The sequence below is a fragment of the Episyrphus balteatus genome, chromosome 3 (assembly GCF_945859705.1).
Source record: "Episyrphus balteatus chromosome 3, idEpiBalt1.1, whole genome shotgun sequence".
NCBI lineage: Eukaryota > Metazoa > Arthropoda > Insecta > Diptera > Syrphidae > Episyrphus > Episyrphus balteatus.
The window spans coordinates 82555400-82577149 of NC_079136.1; the positions used below are offsets into that span (position 1 = coordinate 82555400).

The window sequence follows — 21750 nt, forward strand, 5'->3', positions numbered from 1 at the left end:
ATTTTTTTGTCCAAAAATACATTCTAGTCCAACTGTCACTTTCGTATCAATCGGTTATCGTTGGCAATTTTCCCAAACACATCACCATCACATATGCCAAAATCAAAAGAAAAAAAACATACCCACACACATATACCCTTCTTTACGTCTTACCAACAAACAACGTCCAAATCGTACGTCCGTTGTCGGTTGTTGGTCGATTTTGTTAAAACAAATTCGAAAATCACTCGCCACATGTTCGACCGAATCCATGATTTAGTACTATATGATTGGAATGTCATTTCCCACCAACGACCGACAACGACGACGAAGACTTTTCCGGCGGATGCGCACAACGCACAAAATCGGATGTACTAAAAATTAAAAAAAAAAAAAAACCTATCAAAAATCAAGAAAGGAAACTAAATAACAAAACATGAAGGAAAGAAAAATTTAAAATTTCTTGAAAGAAAGTTTAATAGAATAGAAGCAAACCATCCAGCTCATAGCTAGCTAACACATAGCCTCTTCTAGAGCTAGCGTGTGTGCTCTTCTTATACTGTTCGGCGGCACTCATCCTTATAACGTCGCTAGCTCGCGACGCGTCGTCCATACGCCCGCCGATGATGTCGTTTTTTAGTGGGTGTTGTGGGAGTAACATGTCATTTCGTTGTTATCCTCGTCGTCGTGTTTGTAATTATTGTCGTCACCATCATTATTGTGTCCAGCAGTGCGTTTCCATGTTTTCCAAAATTCAAGGAGCGTCAACAACAATATCACAAATTCCAATTGTTGTTTAACAAAAAAAACTATACTTTAGTTAGATTAATTTATGAATAGCTTTAATTAAATTCCAAAAAAAACAAGCCAAGAGACCAACGAACGGACACGTGGGTTGGGTTCGATATACCTATTCCAAATAAAATAATAAAAGCAAACAATAACATAGTTTTTTCCATACGATTTCTATATAACTCATATAATTTATATGGAAAAGTCTGCTACCTATTCTAGCCTTCACTTCACTCGAAGTTGAATACCTACAAAAAATCTAGAAATAATCCTTGAGAAAACAACAATATCTATAATTTCAACAACGACGACGACGACGAACGAACCAAACAGCCGTACGATAGAGGCCATCATCGCTCAAGAACAATTTTATATAACTCAATTGGAATCTGGAGAAGAATCTCCTCCGCCGTCGTCGCCGGAGCAATAGCAGCATCAATAGCAGCCAAATAAAGAAAGAATGCTCAACGCCAGTTTATCATATGAAATACTAATGTATCTCAATTCATTCTATTTTGGTATGTTTGCTGCTAGTGAGATCAGCATTACTGTATTGAAGGGAATCAACTTGCAATACGAAGACAACGGCCATCGGTGGGAGGCCTTCTTGCTTCTGGTGTTATGTATTCTGGAAACGATTCGAATTGTTTTAGGCAGAAAATGCAGTTTAAGTGACCGGGGTAAGCCAAAAGATAAATGTGTTTATCCATAAGATACTTTTTTTGTATCTTTATATCTGTTTTGGGCGTGTTTTTGTTTATTTTATAACTTTTTTTTTTTATTAAATTGTTTTTTTTTTTTTCCAGGATGGCAAGCGATACTCTCAGCAATATTGACATTCCCAAGCATCCTTGGTGTAGCATATTTTCTATTCTTTCAAAAATACATTCTAAAATTCGAATACATTCTATGTGCCTTAATGTTAACTTTGCAAGCGGCTGAATTGTTTTTTGCATTAATTTTTATCTGTGCTATGTGTCAGCCAGTTACATATACCTAGCAGTGCTTGAAACCGTTGTTAAAGAGCTTAATAATAAGAATATGATACAAGGTGAGGGTGTGTTCCATAAGGCACTAACTATAACGAGCGAATTGAAAAAAAAAACAACAACAACAATAAAAAAAACAACATAAACTGGAAAAACAATAAAGAGCATATATAACGAAATTGGTGTTTTGGGGATTGCCTTCGTTGTATACTCGGTATTTTGAAATATATCAACGGAGCTAAAGTCTAAAATGATGATGTGGTAAGTTTGTATGAAAAAATTCTTCCAAAAATTAATTAAAATTTGCATCTATACATACATTATAGCCAAAATACCCAAAAGACGCATTTTTTGCACTTGACTAATTTCAATTTATATAATTATTTTCTTCTATATACAAAATACCTACATATATTATATTAAATAAAGATATGGGCGAATAAGTAATTAGCGCCAGTGAGAGTGGTAAAAAAATTTTTATTTCAATATTTGTGGCATCCGGTTGTTAGTCATAGTGGGAAAATTTATGATTATGACAGCATCCAGTGTGCTTCTTATAGAATAAATCTTTTTGATTTAATTTCTTATTTTAATTGCTATACATAAATATTACGATTTCTATCGCCAAAATGTTATAATTTCGTACATACAAAAGCAAAAAATTGAACTGGAGATTTTAATCGAATTTTATATTTTGAAAATATGTAGAAGACTGATTTTTTAAGAAGCTTAATAGTCCGGGCGGTAGGAAGCGGTAAAAACGCTTAATTCATCGAAATAATGAAAATTTGGCTTTTATAGAAAAATTTGATGTTTAGTATTTGTTGATTTGAAAGTTAAGGGTATTTCTATGTTGCCAAATCAATGATAAAAATGGCTATTTTTGCTTTGGAGGTATGACCAATTTCTGGGAATGCAGGTTTATGGTTTATCCCTAGTATTCAATCAAAAATCGTTGTTTTTTTTTGGCATGGGAAGCGATTACCGTCAGTATGAAGGATAAGTTGAATTACATTTTCACTTTATATAAGTGGGCCACTGGGGTGTATGCGTAATTATTTGTTTAAAAAAAAAGCTAAATAGTTAACATATGTAGAATTTCTATCACTGACCAATTAATCGAGTCAATTGATTTATTTACTTGCTCTATAGGGCAAGTATTGGTTTAAGTTAAAAAATGCCGTTTATCGGTTTGTACTTTTTCACTGCATTATCCAAGTGCTATTTTACGTACATCTATTTTTGAAAACCATTAATAATGGAATCTCCCCATTGGGGTTTTTTTTTTTTAATTTTTTATTTTCTCCCCAAGTAGTTGTTCGATATCAACGAATTTTTGGAGTTATACTCATTTTTCGGCGTTGTGTTTGAAAATTTACTCTTGGAAAAGAAATGTCAAAGAGATTAACAAGTAGCACCATCTAGTGCTCATAATTGTAAAATTGAAAAATGTAGATAAATCAAATAGAATTAAAAAAGAAATTAAGAAAATCGGGAATTTTTTTGAAAAATCAATTTTTCAAAAACGAAGCATTGTGTTTTTATTTTTTATTTAAATTTCAAAAAGTAAATGATGCCAAAAGATCTTCTTAGGACCAATTTATTCACACTCCATTATATTTAAAGTCTCCATTAAAAAATTAGAAAACTGTCAAATCGCATACAAAATTTAAAATATCCCTTTTTTAATGGCCGGTTATAAATAATAAAAAGGATCTGAGGCAAAGGGAAATTTTTCATGGTCTAAGTATAAGGAGATATTTTCTCATAAATTTACTCCAAAGATAAGAAATTATAGTTGAAGGACAACAGCTGTAGTAGAACTATATATAGATGAACATATTTGAAAACCCAGAAGAATGTCTTTAAACTCAGAATTTTAAAACTGAAAAAAGTTTACTGTACTTATTTAAATATTTGATATTCTTAAAAACTCTGCCACACTAAACTTTTTATATTATAAAATCCCAAATATTATCTTTATGTAGGTAAATATTATATTTGGGGACATCGTTTCACAGCACCTTATAAAGGTTTTTTTATTGCGATTAGAATTGGCTCTTGTTCTGTCTTAATGTAATTCTTCAATACTAGTAATTAATTGCATAGTTGTATGAGGAAAAACCTATTAGTAATTAATTGCATAGTTGTATGAGGAAAAACCTATGACCTCAGTACCCTAATAAAAATGCATTCTAAAAATTATCTTATGTTTAAACATTAATATCTCACATACCTAAAACTTCGAAAATATCACCTTCACTGTCTTCAATAAATAAATCTGCAATTTTATAATTATTAGAAAACAAACAAATTTGAACCCAATTTATTCACACTCCATTAAATTTAAACTCGCCATTAAAAAGGGAAACTTTAATATTTGTATATGATTTGACAGTGTTCTAATTTTTAATGGAGCCTTTAAATATAATGGATAGTGAATAAATTGGGCCTTATAGAACTTTCTTATAAGTTGTTTTTAAAAATCTGTAATTACAATACATTTAACTGGTAATCACCCGGGCAAACGATGGAGAAGACGGATGTATACATTTCATTTATCATTTTAGCAGAGCCATTTATTTATAGTTTAAGAAAGAAAGTACTGTTTTCCCCGTTGGCCCTCAGTGAAATCTGATTTTATTTAATAATAATAGCTTAAAAATCGAACATATTTTTTTTATTTAAAAGGGGTTCACTAGGGCGTATACGTATCATGATATTAACTCAAACAGTAATACAACCTTTTATGTATATAAACTTCAGTAAAATTTCTTGTGATTATTTTACTAAAAACAAGTAATAAGAGAAATTGCTTATTATTTTCCTTAAAATGTATACTTAAATGTGCCCTTAATTATGAAAGTGGACTAAGTCACTCCTAAAAATGGCATCAAATCTAGCCTAAAAATAATTATTATTTAAGGGGTAAACTTTATTTGAAAGCGAAAATGCAGTAAATAAACTTTTTTATTGCTCCTCTAGTGATTTAATAAAAGAAATATAATTAAATCGTTATAAGAAAATTATTATGTAAGTTTTTCTTCAAACAATACAAAAAGTGACTTAGTCCACTTTCATAATCATGGGCACAAATGCGATATGCTCCATACCACAGAATTACCATTCCCTTGTACAACACATATACACTCCTTTTCATCAGAATAGGTACACAACTTTTCAAATATTCAGTATTCGTTTTTTTTTCTCACAGTGTAGGAAAAATAATAATTTTTTGATGTCAAGTCATTGTTTAAGATGTTAGCAGAATCAGCAAAAAAAAATAATTCAAAACGTGTGGTTATTTTTCTTGTTTCTCTATGGCATTTCACATCGAAAAACTGAGTAATTTTTTTGTTTCATCAGAATAGGTACACATAGAGAATGATGTGAAAGTGGTTCATGAAATGAATTTAAACCAAGTTCTTCTTAAAAATGTATTTTACTAATTTTATTTTTTGAATAGTTGCGTTTTTATTCATAAAAAAATAACAAAACTGTCCAGAAATTGCATTGTTAAATCTCTCTATGCAATCTATCTGAATCTCTTCCCTAAATTGTTAAATGGTGGGTAAGGAAATATTTTTGTCTTAAAATCAAATATCACAAATTTTATCAGTACGGGCTAGCCATTTCCAAACATTTTCAACAAGGTTCAGGGTTGTTTTCTATGGTAGATACACAAGTACCTAGTTTCTAAATTTGCACTTCCTCCCAATATTTTACAGAGCATTTTTTGTGGTAGGAGGTGTGGTCCTGTTAAAAAATTCAGAATACTGGTTCACAAATTCTAGAGAATTAAGGAAAAGTTTCTTGAATATGCATTTACAAATAATTGTGACCATTCTTCACGTATGAAATTCATTATTTGTATTATCTTAGAAGATTACTTTCTTCCATGCCTTAACACTTCTTTTTTAACAATGATGTTGGTCTCAAAATGGTTTCTCCTTTCGCAGAATGTTAAACTGATAGTTTAACTCACCAAGGACATTAAAATTAAATGTTCGTTGATCCAAAAATAACAAGAAATACCACTCAACTTTTCATGTGGTAAAGGATTTCAAAAACCTTGAACGCATACAATTCTGTTCTTGGTGTAGTAATGGTGTCTTTTCAAAATTCAGCCATTTTAGAAGATTGGGACTAATGACCATTCTATTTACTGTCCTAAAATTACAAATAACAACTGTTTTTCACTTTTATTCTTGTCGTTAATCCACCAAAACTGGTAGCACATGTAAAAATTCACTCGTCTTAGAGTGAGTTTTTTGCATTTTTTGTACCACCATTCATTTTCTTTAACCCCAGAATGTTTGTATTTGAAGTCTGTATAGAGCATATTCACAATTCGTAATTTTTTTTTAATCATACCAGTACTGGTGGATCCTTCATTGTGTGTTTTTTTTTCTTAAGGTGTTTTCGCCAAAATTTAGCGATTTTAATCCACCCATGTTTTTCAAAATGGTAGTATGATTACTAAATTACACTTATTTGTTTTAATGGTAAATTTGCTCAAAATCCACAAAAACATTAAAGACAACAAGGGTGTAGGTACCTATTCTGATGAAGAAAAAAAATAAGTTAATTTTCCCTCAAAAAAAACTTTACAAGAAAAACAATGCGAAAGTTATGGTCCATTTTGAAATAATTTTAGCTGTTGCTTTTCCCAACATCTTAAACTATCAAAAAAACAATAAAAACTTGTTAGGTCACGTACCACTATTTGGGACAAACGGTTAATGAACATTTGAAAAGTTGTGTACCTATTCTGATGAAAAGGAGTGTATTACTCAGAAAAAGACCATTTTATTTATTTTATAGAATTTCAATAATGGCCAAAAAAGAGTAATGGCCTGACGATTGTGCACTAGCATTCCTTTTGATGTGATGTGTGATGGTACGCGAACTATTGAAATTATCTTCTTGTTTTTAATAAAAATGAATGAACACATGTGTTTAGAATATTGCGTCCAGCACACTTGAAATGTTTTAGTATTCAATTTGGTATCAGATGCATTTTTTTTTATCGATGCATGGTGATTACATTTGATTGAGTAGGTAGGTATAGAAAGAATTTATTTTATTTTGTAAAATGCATTTAGGAGATATTTGAAAGCCAATATGTCAATTCGGCCTACAAATTTTTCTTTAAAGCTATTTTAGAATTGCATTAGTGTATCTAAAGAATGTAAGAATTTTAGCAAAGGCGTAAAATATATTTTTGTAAAAGCATTTTTGTTTGATCGATGCATCTTGCAGTGAAAATGCATTTATCCAATTTTAATTTAAAAAGTAACAACAACTTGCGTATTTTTTTTTTCAATGGTCTCCCACTGTAGGCCTAATCCACTTTGTATTAAAAAATAAAAATAAATTATCTCCATGTTGATTTCATTCAATTTAATTTTGTTTGTTTGTTTTTTTTTTTTGTTTTTGTTTTTTATTTGTATTTTTTTCTGATGTTATGTTTTCCAATATTTCAAGCAAATTTTTTTTTATTATTTTGTATTTTTTGTACTGAGGAATACATAATATGTACATATGTTCATATGTACCTTAAAATTAAAATTCATCCAAAACTCTTAGATATAATCTCTGAGAAATCAGGATTTTCGAAAAGGGGGCGAGGACTTTGTAAAAACATTATTTAGAATAATTTCCTCAAAAGACTCCGAAAATTGTACACAAATTGTAAACATTATTTCTGAAAAGTAAGGATTTTTATAAAAGGGGTGTGTCGGTGGGTGGATTTAAGAACAAAAAAATTTAAATAATTTTTACGTGTTACAAGAAATTCTAAATGTTGAACGCAGTTTCTGAAAAATAAACGTTATTAGAAAAAAGGGGTGTGTCAGTGGGCGGGTTCTTTGTTGAAACTGTTCTTTCTCTCATACTAGTTCGTTTTTCATTCCATACGAAGAGGGCGTTTATTAAATGTTAATTTATATATAATTTGAGCAAATTGTTTTTTTTTTGGTATTTCCAACAAAATTTTGAAATGGGAGCAATAAAAATCCTCGCTAAAAAAGCACCCTAATATCTATCAAGGCAAATAAAATGGTGCAGGGAAATAATTCCACGGGAATCTGCTCCACATGGGAATTTATTCCACTTCAAGTGGGAATCTATTACACTTTTTGAAGTGGAATAAATTCTCACCGTGGAAGGGAATTTACTACACCAATTTTTTTGTGGAATTATTACCCACCAAAACTGTAGAAAATAGATTGATTTCTGAATATTTTAAGAACCATTTGAATTCATATTAAGCAATATTTTTATGTATATGGAAATAGAAGGTTTAGTTTTACCAAAATATTTTATTTTTATAAAACGACGTTGTATTCTTTTTCAAAACAAACGATTATAGAGTTTTTCCTTCAATTGAAGTTGCTTGGACGGAATTCTCAATTATGTAACTACATCTTGTGGATATAAGCAATTATATGGACAATGATGCTATGAAATAACGCCAAGTAAAATAAGGCCAACATTAGAAGCGAAACGGAAAAAAATTTGTTGACATGAGAATCTACTCAAATTTCACAACCGAAACGCGAAGCGAAAAAAAATTTTGACCACGGGAGAATCAATTTTGAGGTGTGAAAATAAAAACTCGCGCGAATTTTTATTTTCACACCTCAAAATTGATTCTCCCGTGGTCAAAATTTTTTTCCGCTTCGCGTTTCGGTTTTGAAATTTGAGTAGATTCTCATGTCAACAAATTTGTTTCCGCTTCGCTTTTAACCAATTATTACAAAAGGGGTTGATATGTTTTTGATCATTAAGTTATCATTATTTGTCCGCTTTGTTTGTAAGATACCTATTTCTTCAAATCACGCGAACTAAAAACTATGAGACTTGAAAGAAATCTTTTAAAAAAATCCCCACGAAAATGAAGTTATTTCCCAATTAAAAGTGTAATAAATTCTCACTCGGGGCGGGAATTTATTCCACTTCAAAAAGTGGAACAGATTCCTACATAAGGTGGAATAAATTCCCATGTGGAGCAGATTCCCGTGGAATTATTTAAAAATATATATAAATTATTTATTATTTTATTTAAAAATATATATATGCCAATCGTCCGATTCCAATTATCGCCTTGCACCCTTCTATAAAAACTGTTTTCCACGTTCAAAAGTACCTAATCTCTTCCTTTGAGTCAATTCTTTTTTACCAAAATTTTGTGCTAACAATTTCATATGAAATTATTTGGGTAGTAAATATCTTAAACTAAGTTATATTTAGGTAATTTTAATGTATATATGTATATTAAATGTCGCTCTAATATACATACATATATGTTAGCTAGCTTAAATGTCGCTCTAATATTATAAGCTATACAAAGAATTTTATCAATGCATCCCTTCTCCCCTCTATAATTTTATCGATAGGTTCACTATGGTGTATGAGTAACATATTTTTTTTTGTTTTGAACGCACTTAGGACGCGTTTGGCCGCGTTTTGGACGCGTTTCGGATGCGTTTCGGACGCGTTTTGGACGCGTTTTATGAGTTTTTTGGGCGCATTTTGGACGCGTTTCGGAGGCGTTTGTGACTTATTTTGGCATTTTGGACGCGTTTCGGCCGCGTTTTGGACGTATATTCTAGGCGTTTTCGACGCATTTTCGGCGCGTTTTGGACGTATATATCATTTGCTTTTAATAGCAAATCTCTAAAAGTTCTTTACCAATCGCTTTCAAATTTTGACAAAAATTTTTCAAGAAAAAAGATATTTTTCTCACTAGTAATTATTTGATAGTGCTCCATGGTGCGATGGTTAGTGCAATGAATTCGATTCTCAGCCTCCACCAACAAAAACTAAAAAGTTTTTTTAAGGGGTACAGGTACTTCCTCTTGCGAAGAATTGACAAAGCTTCCAAGAGTATCATTGTCTTGAAAAAGTGCATCTCTGCTTAGCCGTTCGGATTCGGCGGTAAACTTCTATTCTATTCTTGAAAATTAATTACACGCACACAAGAATAGTTGAGAGTTGTAAGTCAATAGGCATTGCTCCTTTAAGGGGTGTTGCATGTATGACATGTCGTGCCACAATATTTATTTTATTTATAATTATTTAGTATAACTATCTGACACGGTCACGCTTTGCTGTATCTCACCGCCAGGCGCGGACTGGCCCACCGGGCATTCTGGATTTTTCCCGGTAGGCCCTCGGGCAAGAAAACATTTCTTAAAAGCACTTGAAATTCAATTTTTAAATTCACTCACGTCATGCTTCAAATCGGTTTCTGGCCTTTTTAGTCAGTATAAATCTATTGTGCCCCTTATGGATCTTTCGAGACCTATAGAGTTATGTTTGTGAGCCTCCTATGTATGTTTCGAGGCCCACAGAATTATGTTTGCGGCATTTAAGTCAACGTAGGCCTCCTATGGATCTTAGTGGGCCTACCGAATTCTGTTTGTGGGCCCCCTATGGATTTTCAAAGGGCCCCATATGGATATTTCGAGGCCCACAGAATCATGTTTATGGCGTTTAAGTCAATGAAGGCCTCCTATGGATCTTTAGGGGCCTACAGAATTCTGTTTGTGGGTCCCCTATGGATTTTCGGGGGGCCCCATATGGATCTTTCGAGGCCCACAGAATTATCTTTGTGGCCATTAAGTCAATGAAGGCCTCCTATGGATCTTTAGAGGCCTACCGAATTCTGTTGGTGGGCCCTTTATGGATTTTCAGGGGGCCCCATATGGATCTTTCGAGGCCCACAGAATCATGTTTATGGTGTTTAAGTCAATGAAGGCCTCCTATGGATATTTAGGGGCCTACCGAATTCTGTTTGTGGGCCCCCTATGGACTTTCAGGGGGCCTCCTATGGATCTTAATGGGCCTACCGAATTCTGTTTGTGGGCCCCCTATGGATTTTCAGGGGGCCCCATATGGATCTTGCGAGTCCCACAGAATCATGTTTATGGCGTTTAAGTCAATGAAGGCCTCCTATGGATCTTTAGGGGCCTACCGAATTCTGTTTGTGGGCCCCCTATGGATTTTCAGGGGGCCTCCTATGGATCTTAATGGGCCTACCGAATTCTGTTTGTGGGCCCCCTATGGATTTTCAGGGGGCCCCATATGGATCTTTCGAGGCCCACAGAATCATGTTTATGGAAGGCCTCCTATGGATCTTTAGGGGTCTACCTAATTCTGTTTGTGGGCCCCATATGGATCTTTCGAGGCCCACAGAATTATCTTTATGACCTTTAAGTCAATGAAGGCCTCCTATGGATCTTTGGAGGCCTACCGAATTCTGTTTGGGGGCCCTATATGAATCTTTCGAGGCAAAAAACAAAAAACAACAAAAACTTTATCTGTATAGATTGTTGAAAAATCTAAATGAAAATTACTTTCTTTCGATAAAAACAGTGGTGCCAAGGCACTTTATTTGTTGTGTTAAGCCTGAACTACATCAAAACACAAAGTCAAAAAAGTACAAAAAAGTAAACACGATGTTTTTTCTTCTTCCCCCTAGTAGCTTGTTTGTATATCTCTCTTTCATTTTAAAAAAAAGTATTCAGTTCAAAAAGCTTGAACAAGACCAAGCTTTCGATTTTCACAAAGTTTTAAAAACAAATACACTGAAACAATATTTTATATCCTTTCCGTAAAGTAGCTCTTCGATCACATAGTTCCTGTCATTTTCCGAAAAAAAAGCTCTTTTGACAAACAATTGAAATTTCAAATACATTCGATTCCCTATAAGTCGTACTGTATCTCTAACGATTCTCGAGCTACATGTGTTGTTTCAACCGTCCTTTGCTTCAACAGTACCTAATCTCCCCTATTTAGAGATTTAGGTGACAAGATATGAAATAAAAGTAACAAATTGAGTTTTTAAAAAATATTGAACTCTTAATTGATTTGCAGCAAAAAATATTTTGTTTTATTAATTATTTCTTATTATTAAGAAATGTTTTAGTGAAAGAATTGTAAAAAACAAAAATCTATTATGAGCGGAGGGAGCAAAATACAGTTGCAAGGTCGGGACTTTTCAAAATTTCGCAAAAACTTACCAAATTCTGAGAGTCCTAAAGTTAGCCTATCAGCATATTTCGTTTGATCCATTACTTTTGGGACACCCTGTGTATACAAAATATTTAACAAATTTTTAGCAAACACGAGTTGTGGTATAATTACGGTGACCATATTTATGGGAGCAAAACCCGGGACAAAAAGCATTATAAAATCGTAATAGAATGCATAGATAAAGTTGCTTAGAATATCAAAGCTTTTTATGTACCTGATAACTCACAAAAATATTTTGAATTTAATTTTATAAGAATTTTAATATAAATTTAAAAAATGATATAAAATTTAATAAATTTATCGAAGTACCTAATTTACCGGTTCAGTAAAAGGTACTGTTAGTAACTGTTAAAAATATTGTTTTTTTTTTTGTGAAAATCGTGAAGTGTTGTTTTTTAACATCATCATTTTATTTTAAAAGATTTTTAAATTGTGAAATCTTAAATTTTAATTTAACTTTTAACATGTAATTAAAAGTTTTGAAATTTTAAATGGTTCATTATTCAAAACACTTTTTTTTGTGAAGCTTTAACATGACAAACAAAAGCACTGGATAAATTCACGAAAACTCTTAAAAACAAATGCTTTTATTTGAAAAAATAAATGATTTTTAGCATTTACATTTTCCAAACTTGGTCAATTAATTAAAAGTAGGTACAATTAATAAAAAGGACTGTCACCGACTAATTTCTATAAGTCGGTTAATGTGGTTGCAGTCCTTCAGTATTCAAGTACCAACCGAATATGGTGGTTTGGGTCTAAGCAACACCCAATACGGTCGTCTTTGCGAAATCATTGGCGCCAATGATTTGGGTGTTGGTATTACTTTGGGTGCCCATCAAAGTGTCGGATTTAAGGGAATTCTTTTGTTCGGTATCCCTGAACAGAAGGCCAAGTACTTGCCTAAGGTTGCTACAGAACAGGTGTATGCTGCATTTGCCTTAACCGAACCCAGTTCAGGATCTGATGCTAGTTCAATTAGATCGAAAGCTGTTAAGAGTGCCGATGGCACACATTACGTATTGAATGGATCTAAAATTTGGATTTCAAATGGTGGAATTGCCGATATATTCACTGTTTTTGCACAAACCGAACAGGTTTAATGTGGTTGCAGTCCTCGTAAAATGCCACATGTTCCGAAAAAATAGATAAAACGTCCTTAACAATTATTCCTGACAGACCAACCCCTTATATTTAAGAAAAAGAAGGTGCAATAAAGACGAGATCATTAATAAAACATCAAGCTCTTCAAATGTCTCTGTTAAAAAATATTTCTAATATTTTTTATTTATATTAAGAACATACATACATTTTGAAAAAAAGAGCTTGTTTCTAATTATTTTTCAACCACTGTATATAAAAAAAACAATTTCTGCATATCAACTTTTATTTTTAAATATTTCGAGTAAGTAAATAATTATGTAAGTATTTTGTGGCCCTTTTCCTAAAAGTCCCGGAAGGCCCTTTGCATCCCAGTCCGCCCCTGCTCACCGCGATTCACCACCCTCGCCAATATAAAAACTTGCGAGATAGTAAATGTAACGTTGTGTCAAAATTTGAAAGCAATGGGCAAAGAACTTTTCTAGATTTCTCGAAGAAAAAAAAAGATATTAACAAGATTTAAACGGATTTAGAAAGACAATTTAGTTCTTTTAGTAACCGTTACAAATTTATTTAAATGAAATAACCAAATGCTAAAAAATAACCTCGAAAACTGGTAAAAATCGGCGTTTTCGATTTTTTTCAAACGGGATTATCTGAAAAACATGATGTGATTGAATTTTTTTTGACTTCGGATTCGAGCTCAGCAAACAAAAAATCTATAGAAAAGTATATTTGTGTGTCTGTAACAAAAACCAGTGTAATCAATATTTTCGCGTGTGCTTAAAATGACAAATTTTATAACAAACCAAATTAAATAAATAGTAACAACCCAACAGGGCTCACATTCATTTCGAAGAATTAAGAATTTTTCAACGAAAAACGAAAATCCTTCCCACTGTCGTATTGTTGTTTGAATTTTTTTTTACACCATTCCAATACATGGCCTATGCTATAGAGATTGGCTACAGAGGAAGTACAAATTGAATATAGAGAGGGCTAGCTACATAGGAAGGTCCACTGATGTCTTGAAAAAGAAATTGGTTTTGTTTTTAATTTACAGTTTGTTCCCTTTTTCATTTTGACTGAAAATGATCATGTACGAATCGCTTTTTAAAATCATAATTGACTTTCACTGATTATTTCAAATTAATTTTTACTTTTTATTTGGTTAAAATAATTTACCAAATAGTCTATAAAAATGAAAAAATATTGTAAAAATAGGAGTTTTTTCGACAAATTTCAGAACGCATGTGCGAACGGAGGTCTTAACTTGAACATTTTTTTTCTACTTAATATTTTGCTCATATAAAAGTTGTCTATTATATTTGAAAAAATATAATGTTAGGGTGGTCAAGTTTTTTTTTTTTTTAGAAATACCATTTTTTAAATTTTTTTCAAACTTCAGAGTCCAAAGATATGAACCGATTGTGATTAGTTTTTAAACTCTTCTTAGACTTCACCATTTCCAACTTTTTCGCGCTATTAGGATTTCAAATTCGAAATAAATTTTACGACTCACTCTAAAAGCAGTTTTGCTATATATTATTTGCTTTATTGAACTTTTTTATAGCTATGTTCATCAAGTATAAAGTCATTCTTTAAATGCCTGTAGCGGGGTTCCAGGAGGCACCCTCACTTTTATACGCTCTTAACTTCATATACCATATAAATAGTTTTTAAAATAAATTTTTGAAATGCTGATTTATTTTGTAGAAAAAAAAACGAAATAAGCCAAGGTGGGTCTATTTTCAGTGTTGAAATAGAAATAAGGTCTTATTTCCAGCAGCCTTTTTTCACTATTTAGCCCCCATTTTGAGAACGTTCCTGTAAATCATCATCATAATTACAATTTAATCGACAGATTTTCAAATCAGTTTAACCCTTATGAGTATTACAACAACAAAACAAATATGTGTAACTATAGTTCCAAATGTAGTCATCAAAGCAAAAAAGGATGACTAAGAAGACAAAAAAAAAAAACTTCTTAATGACTATTTAGATTGTGTGTTCTTTTCATTGTCAATATTCTTTCAAACAAATTTCAAAGTACTTCAGCATCAAAGTAAAAGACTCAACCCCAATAAATGTAGAATATTGTTCTACTGTACGTATAGTCTAAAAATACCGTCACTCGGTTAGAGGCGACAACTTTTTCCTTCTCATATTGAGCGGCAGAATAAAGCATCCTAAACTCGTGTGCTATATGAAATGAACATTTAATACAAAAGATTCTCTCTGTTCAGTGGCCACAATGTTCCAACTTTTTTTTTTTAATTTTTTTTATTTTGCATAGATAAAGTGGTGCCGCTGATGTTCTATTTTTAATTAAATCAGTTGTTCTGTATATTTTCACCTGAAAACACACGAAATCTCTTGTGTTTCTATTAATTTTTTAATTAAACTATAAGTTTTGATTATTAAAAAAACTGACCTTTTGCAAAACCACAAATGGAAAAATAAATTAAAGATACATATTCTCATAAATTGTTTATCGTTGAATCACAATCTGAGAGGATAAGAAATGGGTAGTCCAAGTTTGGCATACGAAGTCCTAATCTATTTGAATTCGTTTTATTTCGGAATGTTTGCTTGTTGTGAACTGGGAATGGGACTGCTTAAGGCAATTAACTTATCATACACGGGGCATACTCTGGCAAAGGATTCGGTAATTTTGGTGGTGGTGTGCATTTTGGAGACAGTACGAATCAGAATGGGACGAAGTGGATCATTGGCCGAGAGAGGTAATCAAGAGTGAAAAATACTATTAGATAAATGATAAACATTTCATTGAAACAAAATTTCGTTCTATTAAGGAATTAGTTTTAATGAAACTATGCCATATTTCTATATTGAAAACATTCAATTCAAGATATATTTTTTTCTATTCACTTAAGAATAAAGTACTTAAACTACCACAATTGTTACAGACTGGCAGTTTGGCAATTTATCCATAAATACAAAAAAAAAATCATCACGAGAAAGGGGAAGTGTGAAAATTTTTTGAGTGTCAACAGATTTGTTCGTCATAACATAACATAAACGAAAATATTTTTTTTTGAACTTTTTTTGTGCGTGTGAGAAAATATAACCAAGTAAAAAAAAAATGAGATTGATCAAAAACTCATAAAAATATGATAAATTGAAAAACTGAAAAAAGCATGTTTATTGTAAGGTTTAAAAAAAAAACGCACAAAATGTTGAATTAGAAGTTTAAAGGCTAACGAAACGAGAGAATGAGAGTTAGTTTCACAGCCAAGTGAGTAGCACTGTTGAAAAAATGGTTCTGCAAGTATCACCAAAAAGTTCTAGAGCAGAGAGCTCTAATAATTTTTTTGAGAGTTCATAGGTCAACTTCTGCAGTGGCTTTCGATTCTATGAATATCATTCTACCTTTTTAGAGAAGCAACTTCAGACCGTCACACCATTAGTTTTGGGATAGATACATTCAGAGGTCAATCTTTCCTTTGGCTCTCTTCAAGCAAGAATCCTGCCATTTTCCATATGCAGCTTAAACTTCTATTTCTCGATTAAGATAAGTTTGTTCCACATGTTTTGAACTCAAATAAGATGAACCTGATCCCAACAACATGAACAACATTTTATCTTTTAAAAATACATATGTCAATCGTTAGCAAATTGAGAATGCACAAGCACAAACAGAGGCGTACGTTGAGTTGCTGGGGCCCCGGGGCAAAACTAATTTTGTTGCCCCTTTAATATCACTTGTTTGCAAAATTTATCTTTTTTTTCTCCTTCAAATAATTTTTTGAAACTATGAAAGATTTCACTTTCCTGAATCTAAATTTGGTTTCAGAAAAATTCTAGCACGTACCATTTTTTTTTTTTAATGTTTTTTGAATAATATGAGTAGTTTGTAGAAAATCACCATTTTAGATTCGTTTGACCTTGTACAAAAATAAAGCTATTATTCATATTAAGCTCAAATTTGGAGGGCTTATTTCTCATAACATGATCTGTCATATGACATCAAATTAACATTTATTAAGAAAAGTTTTAACACATATTAAGATACTAATTGAAAAAATAGCAAAAATATCGAAATCCTGCAGTTTTTAAAAAATTAACAAAAAAAGCTCTGACCTAATGGAAGTACGACTTATAGGGAATCGACTGTATTTGAAATTTCAATTGTTTGTCAAAAGAGCTTTTTTTTCGCAAAATGACAGGAACTATGTGATCGAAGAGCTACCTTACGGAAAGGATATAAAATATTGTTTGAGTGTATTCGTTTTTAAAACTTTGTGAAAATTGAAAGCTTGGTCTTGTTCAAGCTTTTTGAATAGAATACTTTTTTAAAATGAAAAAAAGATATACAAACAAGCTACTAGGGGGAAGAAGAAAAAACATCGTGTTTACTTTTTTGTCCTTTTTTTGACACAAAGTCAAAAAAGTACGAAAAAGTAAACAAAGCTCAAAATATAAAAATCACATGTATATTTACCTGTCATCTATTGGAAAAAATATAACAAAAAAAGCTCTTTTGTTTTTGAAGTTTTGAAATTTCAAATAAAAAAAAAATTGAAAAAGTAAACAAATTACAGTCAACTCCATCTAAGTCGAATTGTCACAGGACACGAAAATTGGTTCGAGTTATAGGGAAATTCGACTAAGAGGAATCTATTTAATCTTTTTGCTGCAGGCGGTTTCATTAAAAACGGTAAAAAAAATTGATTTAGAGGAAAATTTGACCTAAAGGAAGTACGACTTATAGGGAATCGACTGTATTTGAAATTTCAATTGTTTGTCAAAAGAGCTTTTTTTTCGCAAAATGACAGGAACTATGTGATCGAAGAGCTACCTTACGGAAAGGATATAAAATATTGTTTGAGTGTATTTTTAAAACTTTGTGAAAATTGAAAGCTTGGTCTTGTTCAAGCTTTTTGAATCGAATACTTTTTTAAAATAAAAGAGAGATATACAAACAAGCTACTAGGGGGAAGAAGAAAAAACATCGTGTTTACTTTCAGGCTTAAAGCTTCAGATTTGTTTTTCCTAGAAACAAAAGTATACTTTTCTTATAGTTTTTGATGTGGTGAGAGCGAATCCGGAGTCAAAAATATTATATCACGTCAGGATTTTGAGATATACGCATTAAATAATCACAAAATCAAGTTTGTTTTTTTTTAGAAGATCTCGAAAAAACTACCATATCTCAAAAACAAGAGCTGAACGAAATTTTTTGAATTCGAATTTGAATTCAAAATCAGCACACTAAAATCCATTAGAAAAGTAAACTTTTGTTTACTTAAATTAAGATATCTCGGAGAACAAAAGAGATATTGAGAAGATTGAAACAGAATTTGAAATAAACCGTAACAAATTTAGTTGAAAAAGATTACCTTATGCCAAAATATTGCTTCGAAAACAGCCAAAAAATTGGTTTTTGAGATTTTCTAACGGGAATATCTAAAAAACGTGACGTGCTAGGCCAATTTTGACTTCGAGTTCGGAATCGGAATTCGGAATATTAAAAGGAGGATTTCCTTGCAGACCAGTGTATTTGGAGGCCCTTTGATATAAAAAAAAATAAAAAGTACGTATACGCCATACTTTTTTTTATGTATCATTTATTGGTCGCTACTCGCTAAGATTATTAAAGTAATATTTTTTGGGGCCCTTACATAATATTTATTATTTCTTCAAAAATGCAATTTATTTTTTTGGGGCCCCTGGGGTACATCATAATTTTTGTGTTTTGAGATGAAATATTATGTGGCTGGCTACTATAATTCATTATGATAAATTTTCTCGACCCAAGGGATTCATGTCAAATATCTTATCTTTTTGCTTCGTTACTTGTATAATAATTTGCCTTCTCTGCATTGGGTCCAGTCGGAGCCCTATCGTGCGCCGGTCGGTTGCACCGGGGCACCGCCCCGCTTGCCCCAAATGGTGTGTACGCCCCTGAGCACAAACAAAATTGGCTTTGTACTTCAAACAGATTTTTACCTTATTTGTTTCACTATAAATTACTTCGGTTCGTTTTGTACAACTATCACCAGCCAAATGCACTTTTTAATCATAATAACATTACTAATAGACCCACACTTAGCGAAAACTCGATTTTAACAAAAAAAATTAAACACACTTCCAAATTTAATGATTATGATTTTAGAATCGACTCAGATAAGGGTGAACTGCTTCTTAGCCAATTGTAAGTTTAGAAGTTCAAAGCATGTTTTATTACCTACTATTTTGTGATAAAGTTTTCCTAAATTCGAGTCTACTACACTGAAAAAAAGAAAAATATTAAAACCAATAATAATAGAAAAAATGAATTCCAAGAACTTTGCCTAAAAAGGCCAATATTATTCGAAAAGCACTACTGTATGTACACGGAGAAAAAATTGGCACCTTAAAATAAGATGATGCGCACATTAAATTTCACAACCTTAAAATAAGGTGATATCCGTTTAAAATAAGGTGATTGAAATTAATATGATTTGTCACCTAAAGTGGAAGCAAAAAAAACATGCAGAAATCCGCTTAATTTAAGGTGGGATCCGCTTAATTTTATGTGGCCTTTTTTCTCCGTGTAGGTATATTATATGCAAGATGAGGATTCGTAAAAATCGTACTCGAGATATCAATGAGATATGAAACTAGAGAAAAATTCGACAGGATGTTCGACTAGAGACAGTTGACCGTATTTAGCGGAGTGGCTTCTTATATCATCTCACCATAATGTAATCATTAATATTTTTTTTTTTTGAATTACTCTTTTGATTATGCTTTTTCCATCTTGATTTAATGATTTTTTTTTTAATATTTTTTACAGATTGGAAAGTTATTCTTTCTGTCTTCCTAACGATTCCATGCTTCATGGGTGTATCGTATATCCTGGTCCTGCAAGCTTATAAACTGCGTCTCGAATACCTAATGTGCACCCTGCAACTGGCATTGTATCTAACCGAAATATGGTATGCAATTAAATTCGTTTTTTCATTGTGTCGGCCTGTTACCTACGATTAAACGAACCGAAACACCATCTGGCGAGAAAATTCGAATAAAATACCCACAGGCGTATACATAATAAAACTAAAACACGGAATTGAATTTAAAATACATAAAATAAAAAAAAAAAAACATAAAACGGAAAATAATCACTCCAAAACAAAACGGCAATTTTTTCAAACAAAAAAAAAATCCTAAAAATCATCTCACTTAATTCCCTCGAAATTGGTTTCCTAAAAAAAAAATATTCACGAAAGTCTGATAAACAAAGTTAATAAAAAACCATAATTTTTTCAAATGTGAATAATAAAAAAATAACAACTCAACGCACCCTCTGCCGTCAAACAAGTGGATCAATAAATTGATTATAAATTATATATATATTGTATTTTTAAATGTAATTATTATAAATATTTTTTCGCAATTTTTTTTTTTTTTTTTTAATTTAATATACGAATATATTATATTCATGATCGATCTAAATGTCTATTTGTCTATTAACTAAGACAAAACAAAATATAATTTAGGTTTATTAAAACAAATTTAATACGAAAAAAAAAAATAAATATGTAAGTCATTTTGCACAAACATCTAAATATTTAGGTATACTTAATAAAAGTTACCAACAATTTTGTGAATCTCTTGATAGAAAGAAAAAAAATAATGTAAAATTGTAATAGTAAATGTGTAGGTGTTTATAAAACTTATAGATTAAAGCAATCATACGTATATAATTATAGAAATAATAATAATAAAAAAAACATCCAACATAATTATATCAAGGGCTATTTATAAAATAATAATTGTACACAGCTATATTAAATAAGTAGAAACATCATGTAATCTCATTTAAAAAATAAAAACATAAACATTGTATTTTAGACTGCCGTTTGTAAAAAAAACTGAGCAAATAAAAATTATTTATTCAAAAAAAATATTAATATTCAATGTTCTCAATACCTACGGTAAAGCTTGGACCTATTTCACCACGACTATACAATTGGCGCAGGAACAAAGCTCCCCGGTGAGGTGGGACATAATTCATGTATTTAGACTTGTATCCACCTTAATGAAGCACCGCAAAACAAGTGTGTATTTTCCAACTTACACAACAGCTTCTGTAAATTAATAATAGCTGGTGTAGAGCTGGTACAAAATTTAACTGATTATAGAAGTTTGAACTTTTTTAACAACTCCTAATAAGTTGTTTAAATACTGTTTAAGAAACTTACAGCGCTATTCTGGGAAACCTCACCTTAACTAACATTTCAGCTTCGGTAAAGGTATTACAGAATTTACATTTCCGCTTCTTTTAAACTTTAGTAAGGTTGTTGGGCATAGAAAAAGGAGAACGTTATACAAGTTGGACCCTTTATAACAATGTCATTATAGAGTCTATAAGAAGTTAAACGAAGCTTAACTGAAGCTCTACCAAAGCTTTAAGATTTGACAGATAGCTTCGGAAGAGCTTGTATAGCTCCTTAATACATTAAAATTAAAAAAATAACTACAAAAACAAAAAAGAAATTTTGATTTGATTTTAAATCATAAATAATTTTATCTTTTAATCTGAAATTATTTATGTATAACATTCATTAGTTTTTAGTATATCTATTAATAATAATTTTAAAAGTATATAATTTTTTTCCACACCCAGGAATCGAACTTCGTATCTGCTCTTGGTGGCAGTCCGCCACTCTACCCATTCGACCATCAGTACATATATTCATTACCCAACTAACATTTCAGCTTCGGTTAAGGTATTACAAAAGCTACATTTCAGCTTCTTTTAAACTTTAGTAAGGTTGTTGGGCATGGAAAAAGGAGAACGTTATACAAGTTTGACCCTCTATAAGGATCTTAAACGAAG

General features: G+C 31.4%; 2 protein-coding genes across 2 annotated transcripts; both read left to right on the forward strand.

The window, feature by feature from the left end:
* The first annotated feature begins 84 nt into the window (after positions 1 to 84).
* LOC129917140 (transmembrane protein 216) lies at positions 85 to 19841 on the forward strand. The gene is made up of 3 exons (XM_055997507.1): positions 85 to 1451; positions 1578 to 2021; positions 19705 to 19841. Exons 1-2 carry the CDS (start codon positions 1232 to 1234, stop codon positions 1769 to 1771), a joined length of 414 nt encoding a protein of 137 aa, XP_055853482.1. The 5' UTR covers positions 85 to 1231; the 3' UTR covers positions 1772 to 2021; positions 19705 to 19841.
* LOC129917139 (uncharacterized) lies at positions 15213 to 20662 on the forward strand. The gene is made up of 2 exons (XM_055997506.1): positions 15213 to 15646; positions 19705 to 20662. The coding sequence occupies exons 1-2, from the start codon at positions 15427 to 15429 to the stop codon at positions 19896 to 19898; spliced, it is 414 nt and encodes a 137-aa protein (XP_055853481.1). The 5' UTR covers positions 15213 to 15426; the 3' UTR covers positions 19899 to 20662.
* Positions 20663 to 21750: the final 1088 nt, after the last annotated feature.